The sequence below is a fragment of the Grus americana genome, chromosome 1 (assembly GCF_028858705.1).
Source record: "Grus americana isolate bGruAme1 chromosome 1, bGruAme1.mat, whole genome shotgun sequence".
Classification (NCBI taxonomy): domain Eukaryota; kingdom Metazoa; phylum Chordata; class Aves; order Gruiformes; family Gruidae; genus Grus; species Grus americana.
The window spans coordinates 192,929,913-192,941,063 of NC_072852.1; the positions used below are offsets into that span (position 1 = coordinate 192,929,913).

An 11,151-nucleotide genomic window follows, 5' to 3' on the forward strand; every position below is an offset into this window, starting at 1 on the left:
CCTACATAAAATTAGCGGAGTATTTAATTCGATAGACCTTGGTTAACAGGAGGAGACAGGGTGGTGAGGCTAAACGGGTCATTCCGTCAGAGTTCTTCAACGTTCTCCCTAAGAACATCCATTGAGCAGCATGAGGAGGTGTCAAAGAGCTGGGCTAGCTCCCTTCGGTGTTTGTTTTTCTCTCTTGTCTGACAACTTCATCACTATCCATCTTTGTTAGCCGATTGCACTGACTTGAACATGGGTGAGTGTGTATCAGCCTTCATTAGGTCAAATCAAAGACAAGCGTACATCTCTGCCTTGCCTGTAGAAACAGATTTATACTTTGAGAAGGGTGGGGGGGAAGGTCAGTTGGTATTTGGCTTGAAATTTGAATCTATTAAAGGATGAAATTAATACCATCCAGAAGTAGAACATATGGCATCCATATATATGGTACTGTATCTGCTTGATGATGTCACGCTACCTCTTAAGGTTTGGGAAATGCACTTCTTAAAGCATTTAGCTATGTTGTGGGCTCAACCTTTCAGACCTGACTGAGACAGAACAGGTTTAATTTGGTCTGAACATTTATTATCCCTGGTATTTGCAGGCCACATAAAAACTCATGGTTTTCATTAGCTTTGCATTTCACACACAGCCTAATTTCATTTATTCTTATTTTATGCCCCTGCCAGACCACCGCTCTTGATAAGGAGAGGCAGGTTTTCCGACGAAGACGCAACCAGGATGTGAGGGGACGCTATAAGGCACAGCAAGCTCCACCTGAACTCAACTCTGAATCGGAAGACTATTCACCAAGTTCATCCGAGACTGTTCGCTCACCTAACTCACCCTTTTAATAAAACACTTTTACTCAAAAGTCTTGGCTTTAACCCTTTGAGACCCTGAAAATCCTTCAGACCTGTGTGAAGTGATTACAGCTATCTATCCAGCAGTAAACGCTGGGATGGTGGAACACAAAAGGGTGCTCACAGAATCTTTGTAAGAATAATTTCCTAATCGATTGAAATACTTGTTCTCTGTTTAGATTGCAACTTGCTGCTAATATGATCCTCAAAGGGTTAAGGCTATTTTGCTTTTTTATTTAAAGATAGAAGCAGTGAATGTTTTCATCAGTGAAGCTAGGAACTGCAGTATGTAATTTTAGCACATGTTAACCCTCTGAGTAAACGATCAACTTAAATCTTGACAACCCATATTAGGGCTTTATTCTGGCTTTTTTGCTTTTATACGCACATATCTTTTATAGTACCCTAAAGTTCCTTGCCTGTTTCTGGCCAAAACAATATCAAACGCACTATTTCTTAGGGGTTACAAATGTAGGCTTTAAAAATGAAAATAAAATTAAACAAACAGTATCTTCTACAGCAGCTCGTTCTGAACCTGCATCGTACTTCCACAGGGAGTGACTGTTGTTGGAGGATATTATGCAGGCTAAATGGGAAATTCAGTTTAGGGCAGCCTCATAGTTTACAGAAGGTGACATGATGGTAGCGACAAAAGGTTGCTTCCGTATCGTTTGCTGCTAATGACAACGTAGTCTTGGGAAATGTCTTGAGGACATGTTCTGTCATGCAATGGTATGTAATGATCTAGTCGAGAAGTTCCTGGTTCCTTTGCCTCACATGCAGTAATGTACGGGCAACCTCTCAACGTGACCTGGTTATTCCGGGAGAGTAATTTTTAAAGATTAACATTGATGAGAATTACCCTTAAAATAAATAAGAGTACTTCTAAATTGGGGAAAATACAAGTCATTTAATATATATGTAAAGCCTAAACTGAATTAGTGAAAGTTTTGTCTTAGAATGGAGAAACTAAAAATGATTCACCAGTTCTATTTGTAATATTTAATAAAATGAGCATTTACACAGAGTATACATATTTCTGGTTTGTTAAAACCTCAACACAGCATTACAGCATTTTATTTAACTGTTATCGTAAAGTTGGCTTCCACAGAAATATTACGTTTTGTAGACTTTTGTGTTAGATATGATAATTTGAAAGAAAAATTATTATAAAATCAGTCAGAATTTCACATGAATGAAAAAGGCAACTTCCAAAATCTTATTCTAAAGTAAAAAACAACATTATGAAATTTATACTTTCTCTTATTACTCATATAAAATTGAATTTTTCCCCTCTAAAGTTAAAATGTTCTCACGGTATTTTTGAAAAGTCACACAAATGTGATTTCCTCTCTTTCCCCCTGCTCTTTTTCTCTCCTTCTTTCTTCCTTTTTCTTTCATATCATACAGCTAGAAATATCAATATGCTGCCCAAAAAGATATGCAGGCTTTTCTGATCTCGCTGGGAAGTATAAATAAGTTTTGGAGTAACAGGGCAAGATGCCCACAGTGCCACTTCCCTTCTGAGTTGTGTTTGCTCATGGAACATGGAGCAGTTGTGGCAGTGAATGTGTACCTGCAACTTGTTGGAGCTAGTGTAATGCTCTTTTGCATTTCTAATTGGAAGTATCACTTGAACCATATTTCAAGAAACATTGAAATTGTTTTGTTTCTCCATCCTTTGAAATGCGTCTTTCATTGTCTCAGTCATGAAAATTTATGTATTAAAAGCTCTGAAGATTTTAAATACAGGAATTTCATCTTATGAATCTTCACACAAGTGGTACAAGTATTTCATACAGAATGCAGTTAAATTCACCCAAGGTTAATAATCTAGAAGTGAGACACGTAGTCTGAACTACATCTCCAGATTTCCTTGGTCATGCAAAAAGATGAGCATTTCCAAGTTTCATTCATCTCACCTGTCATGGGCATACATTTCAGGCAGGACTCATGCTTTGATTCACCTATTGCTCTCAGTCCATTGACTGTAGAAGGAACTGCTGGTGGAAGCTTACATCAAACACCAAACTTCAGATTATGAGTTTAGTAGAATGAATCTCACCCTAAGTCATCAGGAGACTCTGATCTCTGAATGTACATCCATGGGCAGAAGGCCTGTGCATGGCCTCAATTACTCTGGAACCTGAGTAACAACATCTTAACACAAGTGAAGCAAATAGATGTCTTGTTGCAGAACTCCACAGGGGCAAGAGGTGAAGAGATAAAGGTTTTGGGAAAGGGCTGTGTCTATGGCAGATCCTTGACTGTGCCCATCCAACCCTAGAGTGATTGTGGAGAGAAGACCCTTGGTAAATAAGGCATAGCCACTGCCATTGTGATGTTAATGGTTGCAGTTCAATAACATTTGGATAGGACAGGGATTATTTTTCCATAGGATCAAACCCTCAGCCAATGTAAATCCCCCCTTGCCACTTACCTACATCAGTTTACAGTAGGTCAGGATCTGGCATGTTTTTCCAGCATTGCCCTTCCCACATTATATCGCAGCCTTCCCTTTAGAAGAGATACAACTCAACCATGTGAATGCAAGACGTACATTTGGTAATAAAAAGGTGCCCATTAATACCACATGCTCCTTAACAATTGGGAAAATTTGGCAGTCATAAACCAAAGGCCGATGTTCGTTCTTCTTAATTAGAGAGGGAAATCAGGAGAAAAAAATATAAAAATTTGCTTCATCTTATGTATGAGAAATATTATTCAAAAACCCATCTGGGATTTTCCTATCACCTTTGCTTTGCTTTGGAATACAGGGTTATCATTAAAATAAGATGTTTGGCTCCTTCATCTTACACCATCTTGTACTACTTAAAATGTATGTAAAAATAATCCTAGATCCTGAAATCCCTACTAATCCCCAACGTCTTCTATGTTTCTGATCTCTGGTTCATGTTTTATGAACATAACTATAAAAATATTTATTTTAGGTTATTTTTAGATCTGTGAGAGATTGGGTTTCAAATTGCTGATAGCCTCTTTTGAGGCTTCAAGGAAAGGTATCTGAATATTTAAACTATTTTAAAAGTGGTTTCCATGATGGTTTTAAATATATCCATATATATTTTTAAATATAACCATATATATGTATATATGTGTATAGTTTCATGGAAATAATAATGGTTCAAGTTTGTTTGGCAGTGACTGCCCCTTTTCTTGTCTAATCTCCGAATTCCTGGGGGTAAGTGAAGACAGAATATGTGGCCCTAAAAATACTTGAAACACCAGTGAAAATAACAGACTATTTCTAATGTGATAATCTGGGAGAGCACATAGCACGCTGTGGTCATTTTACTGTAATACATACCAGTCCTCCTGACTACCTTCTTCTTTTCCCTTTTGAATCATTGCATCGTATTGGTGCTAAATGTGACAACAATTTTTTATTAATGCTTATTACATATACAAGGCCAACTTCCTCCCACCAAGCCTATATAGTTAGCCGAGATGGATGGCAGTCATGGTAGGCACCGTCTAGCACCAAGGAGATGGAGAGGAGCACTTCCAAAGGGTGATTCAGGTCATCTAATATTTGGTCTCTGGAGATGCCTGTCGGTCTGATCTTGGTACTAACAGAAGAGGAGAACAGGGTCACTTCCAGATTAATTTCTCTCAATTAAATGTAAGTGGGGATAACGTAGAGTCCAAACTAAGTGCAATATTCTAGTGAGTTTACATGCAGTAAGCAAACTTTGATGTGAAAATGTAGTACTGATAGGTGATAGAACAGGATTAGTTAAACAGTGCTGAGTGTTGTCTCATCTAGAGGTATCCAAGAATTAAGCATCTAATCTAGGGCAATCATCTAAGCTTCCCTTACAGTTGCTAGAGACTGGCTTCTCTAGTGGATAATTAAAATTCTAGAATGGATGAATCCCTCACTAGATGAGGTGCCTAGCCCAAATATATTTAGAACATGATTTATTAAGTCATGACATATAAATTAATATTTCTGTAAGTTAATAATTTTCATAGCATTAATGTACAAAAAATCCAGAATACTATGGTTCTACTCAGAGGGTTAACAGAAAAGCACTAGGCATGCTGATTACATTGGTGTATCCAAACTGCTTTGCTTTTTTAGCCAGTGTTTGCTGATTTTTTTCAGAAAATTCTTGAAAAAATTCAAGTTTGAAATAATTTAAGTGTTGTTGTTTAAGGAATTTCTATAACCAAATTAATCTTATTTTTAGCTTAACTTATAACAGGAATAATATGTATCATTGACGCAGTGTAAGTCTGTAGTTATCAATTTTATTAATTCCACAAGTGATTCCAGAAATCTCTTTTTTTAAGTACTTACTATAGAGCTTACAATGGTGGCATAGGTGACTGAGACTGTCTTTCTTATTGGTAAACAAACAATATTGTAATTTCAAGAAAGTCCTCAGAATCAGCTTTTCAGTTTGGTAGTGTACTAGTTAGGGGAAAGCTATCTCATGACATGCATTGTGTAAATCATCTTTGTAGATGAAGATTGTTCATATTAATGAACACATTCTTTTTCCTTGACATTGTAGCAGAAACTGTTTACTTGTTAATGAACAACCAATACATTAATTTGCTTCAGACTGTTAGAGGGGAAAGTGAGATTCCAGTCATTGACAATGTTATTGCTTTACAGTAGCCCTCATCTAATTTAAATGTGGTGCATACTACAATAAGCAAAGCCAAACCTGTGAATAAACTCCTGAAAAAGCCTGGTGGGTCTTTATTCAGTTGGGTGCTCGCATACAGTAGCGTGTGACAGCAGGAAGGCTTTCAAGAATTGTTGAAATGAAAGCGATATATCCACAAATAAGAGCTAAATTGCAATCCTTTCCCTATGGGGCATATATGTTTAAAAAGAAAAAAAAAAAGAAAAGAAAAGAAAAATTGGCTCAGAGGTTTGCAGTGCTACTACATTACCACAGGGCAAGTACATTAAATCATTGTTATTTGCTAGCCTGGGGTATATGTTAGAAAATGGCATCTTTTTTATTTAGTTTAGATTGTGGGCAGGGAGAGCTTTCCTAATATTATTGCAGTGCCTTCTAGTGCTGCCATGGTTAAAGCTGTGTTAGTATTTCCATTATAAACTCTTAGTCTCAAAGGTTTTTAATTTGATCGTAAAAACTTGCTTCAGGCAGAAACTTGGCATACAATTTTTCAGCTCAGAGTGATTCTTTTCCTAAAATATGAGGGAAATCAGCTTGACCTCTTTGACATTTATTTTCTAAGTGTACACAAACATTCACACACAGAGACACAAAGGCGGTTTTTATGCAGCTCATTTCAGATGTGTTCCATTTTCAGGCGTATCTCACAGGTCTTAACTACACAGGTGACAGCTCAGAACTTTTGGGCATTTTGAAAAGCAGGGAGAAAACAGTGATCAAGAGTAAAAATGTTCCACATGTGGGAGAGTTTTATTTCGATGTGACGAGCATTTTAAGTTCGCGCAGTAACGGGTATGTATATACGCCCTGCTGAGTGCTCGTGTAATTCCTAAACCCATTAGTTTAAGTCATTCTACGTAGCAAACGCTAAATGTGAATATGCTGAATCTCCCTGTAAGACTGGGAGACGCAGCAGTTTCATCTTGTATTTTACAGTAGCACCATGGACAAAGCTGACGTTACACCAGCCAAAAGGGTCCACAAAGAGAAGAATCAAAGGAATGTGTTTTCTCTTAAGGGGAAAAAAATTGTCTGAATAAGACAGGGTTGAAAGCTCACACTGAATAAGAGAGGTATTAAAAGCACTTTAAAAAGCATAAGTATGGAATCATTTGAAAACTATACGAGTGCAAGGGAGTCACACAGTGTAATGAATCCATGTGCGGAGCCAATCAACTACTAATCTGGAGCAAATTTACAGCTACAAACAGGCATAATTAATATACAAGTCAAACACACCCAGCGGCAGATGGAATTGAAATCCTAGTTCTTTTACCAAACACAATGCAGACCTCTTCCTCATATATTCACTAAATGAGACCGTGTGTAGCTGTTTGAAGTAGTGTTACATACAGGCTAGTGGGGAAATTAGGTGTTTAAAAAATGACTGTAAATTAATTTTTTTAATAGCAATTCTGCAGCATGCTTCTATCTTAATGGGTCCTTTTGGGAAAAGACAGCTTTCAAAAAGTAAAGTCTATGCATTTTATACTTGTCTGCTTATATACTTGGATAGCCCATGCCAGATAGCTTCAGTAAGAACTGAGTTGCCATATTGAGGTTCCATATTACTTGCAGTTTTCTGCAGCAGGGGCCAGAGGAAGGAGCAAAGCATCCATGAAATAAAGAGTTCATAGAATGACCCACCTGGAAATGTCTTCCTAATCCTTCTTATTGATTGACTTGAGTCATGAACCATAGCGCTCCGTCATTTCCAAAAGTGTTCACCCTACCTAAGTGGGTAGGGAAGGGTCACTGGACAGAGTTGTGCCATTTTCCTGGCATCCGCCTGAGTGCTGCACATTTCCTCAAGCCATGAGTAAATAACAGGCTGGGAAAATAACTGTTTATGCTAAATGACAGAGCTAGAAAAAAGCACACAGGTAGAAATTAGCCATGACAAATGCAGACTGGCATTTGGAAGATGGTTTCTGACCAACTGATCAAACAGATTCTTGAGAGTTTTTTCCAATAGGACCACTGGAGTCAAGAAACTCCAACTGATTTTCAGGTGGAATTTGATCTGTTGATGAGAAACTTTCTTCTTGAGGTGTTTCTGATATGTCCTCATATACATTTCCTATTTTAGGAAGACAATGGACTCAGAAATCCAGAAGATACCTTGTATTTCTATTTCTATTCTTAATAGATTTTAAAGCTAGTGATAAGTTATTCATACACATCTAATTTTAAGTGCCTGGAGAAAAAAACAAGCGACGAAAAAGAAGCCTACCTTACTTGTCTAGAATTACACTGAAGAGAGCTGACATTACTACTGTAATTGTTACTGGTACTGCTACTATTACTACTACTACTACCACCACCATTGCCGTTCAGAGGTAATTACTTTTTTTACCTAGGCATCTCCATTAGGTGCCTGGAATGCTTCAGCATCCGCTAATAAGACCAGAAGGGTCTTATATGAATAATAGCACCTATAAATTTATTTTCTTTTCAAACAGAATGCCCACAGCTATTGAAGCTGGGGTCCATGATATGGTGAGAGTTTGAGAACTAGTAAGAGAGAAATTGGTAAATTGAGAGAGAGGATTATTCGCAAGGTATAAATGCAATGGATCGTACATCCAAGGGAGTTCCTGGTGCTGTATCTTGCAAAGGAAACTGATAGATTTTTTTCTCTTCAGCAAATCCAAGCACAAAGGAAAAGTCAAATAAGCCTTTAAGATATGAACTGCTGACAATCTGGCATTCATCGTGGATCTTAGCTAGGTGTAGTCTTTGTGAAATTACTTCAGTGTAATAGGGAGTTGAAATTTAAGGTGGGTAACATCAGATCTTGACAACTTCTGCCATTGATAGTTAAGAGGTGGGAGGAATCAAATTGACTGACTGATGCTAAAACCAGAAGTAGTTCAGAAGAGGCATTTGCAGAGAGAGTTGATGTGAAAAAAGGGAGGAGGAGGACTCTTGAGTAATTCCCAGAGGCCAATTTATCACTTGCCATTTGTGTTGATCTTCAGTGTCTTATCTGAGGGAAAAAAAAATTACTCAAACTGGTCCAAGGTTAAAGACATATCCGCTATAACTTATTTTTTATTTTATTAAGGAATTAATAATAACCTTTTATATTCTGCCTGAAAGAAAATTGTTAAAGGATTAGTTGAGTGTGAAATTAAATAGCACTTTTCTCATGCATGCTAAAAAGCTATCTAAGGTAGTGGAGGCCTTTAAACAAGTTTATAAACTATTTCAATTAAAAAAATTTTCATTTCTTTTCCTAAGTAAGAAACTTAAGAATTGCTATGTGGTTTGAATGGCATAGATGAATCTTTAATTTTCAAGGTACTAATTAAATAATTTCTAGATGATACATATTGCTGTAAAAATCAGGAGGGAAGCCAAACGGCATATGTCAAATCCTGCCATTTATGCTAATAAATGTAAATTAACAGGAATGAGATCTGATATTATCACCTTAATTTACAAGCTACGTTTTTAAGTTGTTGCTTAATTTTATGTAAAATATTTGCTCTAAAATGGTAAGAAAAGAGTAGAAAAGGACAAATCACTTAATAGGTCAGCTCTAGTCTCAACTTCTAACAAGCTCATGTTTCTTGAGCAGAGAAGCATTACAATATATTTCACTGCAGTCATCACAAGCAAGCCACTAAGGAATTACAATCAGCTGCATTCCTGAGAAGCTATGCACAGGCTTTAAAAATTAGTCATGCAGCCACATCCTGGTTTTCCCATATAAACCTCTGCAACAAAGTGAGTCTCCATGAGCACAATTATTAAAAAAAAAACCACAAAAAAAAAAGACACAACTATTCAAATATTTCACACCTCGTGTTAATTTCCCAGCCCAGGAGGTGAACTTGGATAAGTGCATGGAAATCAAATATAGTTGTGGACTGACAGCTTTTGTATCTGATGCCCTTCAACACTATACATACCAACTCTCATGAGAAATGTGAATACTGTTTTACAGTGGAAGCCCACTAAATCCCACTAATGACTGGAAGATTCATTGTAAATGGATGGATTTGGGGAATTAGCAGGTGAATTAAGAAATACAATAAAAGACCAGAGGATAATGCATTGCATAGTGTACTTTTTCATTTGTTCTGACAATTGATTTAGTTTTAATTTCATACTTTATACATTATCAGCAAGTGTGCTGGAGTGTAAAAGCTACAAATAAGGAGTCTGAGTAATATGAGATCCCACCAGGGCTCTCTGATGATTTTTGCTGAAAGGCAGAAAAAGTGCTATTTTATCTATGTTGATAAAAGCGTGTATTTTATCCTACTCTCATTTACAAGTTAATAGTTTCTATTTAACAGCTGGTTCATGGAATGATTCTTGATGCAGGAGATAGCTGCAAAACTAAAGACTAGTATTCAGTCTGTCTAGAAGATGAATTTTTATGTTCACAGAGATTATAAACTGACAACAGGATTACAGGCATGTAGTAGTACTTTCCCTTTTGGACTTCGTCTTTCCAAAGAGCGTGTTCTCCATCTTACTGGCAGCACAAGCTTTTGACATTCTGAAATGAAGGCTAGTGATTCGTGAGCACCATAAACTTTCATGAACTTTCACCGTCTTCAGACAAAACAGCCCCCTTCTTCTCTGCTCCCTTTCACACACCTCCAGCCCACTCATTTCTTTCTCCTTCCTACACTCCCCTTCTCTCATGCAGTGCAAACGTTGTACAGCCATGTGGTAAAACAGATTAAGGAAACTGCTCCAGGGAAATAAAAAAGACTTAGCATGCATTAATCACCTGGCTCTGTTCGTTGCTCTGATACACCAGCATGCAAGGAAAAAGGCTACGAAAATGTGACTGCTGCAGTGGGAAGATGGAACTACTTTCAACAGCACTGGTGGCTTAAAGTGTAAATGAAAGTAAGGGGTAAGATCTAAAAAGTGTGTATTATGTCTGTTGGGATCAAGTTCTACACTGTTGTTCTTTATATCTGGATCTTTCAAAGCATTTTTATTTTGAATCAACGGAAAGAGTGGGATGATGTGAAAAAAATATTACGATAACAAAAGAAGAAAGACTTGGAGGAGATTGGGACACAATCATTTATATTTAAACATTACACATGCTCAGTAAAACTGGGACTACGTGGAGAGGTGGCATCATGTTTTGCCTTCAGATTGCCTCTATGCTTTAGGTTTTTCCAATACTTTGTAAAGGACAAGGACAGAAGACACACATAGGCTCTATCTTGCAGTCACTTGGCCTGAGGTGATAAATGACATACAGCTTTATTATTTGTTGCCAGTTAACCTTCAAGATGGGAAAAGGCAATTGCTGGAAACCTTAAGCCTCATGCTGCCCCGGTTGTAGCTTTTTGCTCTGACCCAGAGCTGTGCTGGCTAGGCAGTGTTTTCCACTTGTCATGGTGTAGGTGGAAAACCAAACCCTGGCCCACTGTAGACCAGCAGGCAGGCTTTGCACTGCTGGTCTCTGCCATAAGACGCCAGCAGCTATCAGGCTTCTCTGCACTGTATGGTCATCAGCAGCTTCTGACAAGGTAAAAATTGATGGTGCCTTAAATACCATTTAGTATGGCTAAATGAAGGACAGTGAAATCCTTTTTTTGAAAGATGCTTGAACCAATGATAATCATGAAAGACAATTCTGC

General features: G+C 37.5%; 1 protein-coding gene across 3 annotated transcripts in view; it reads left to right on the top strand.

Moving 5' to 3' along the window:
* The window catches only part of DCLK1 (doublecortin like kinase 1), a 263,171-nt gene extending 253,594 nt beyond the window's left edge, over window positions 1–9,577 (top strand). For all 3 annotated transcript variants that reach the window (XM_054808104.1, XM_054808100.1, XM_054808112.1), the window contains one exon: window positions 678–9,577. In XM_054808104.1, the coding sequence (XP_054664079.1) occupies window positions 678–735 (58 nt within the window). In that variant the 3' untranslated portion in view covers window positions 736–9,577. The remainder of the gene's footprint in view (window positions 1–677) is intronic.
* Window positions 9,578–11,151: the final 1,574 nt, after the last annotated feature.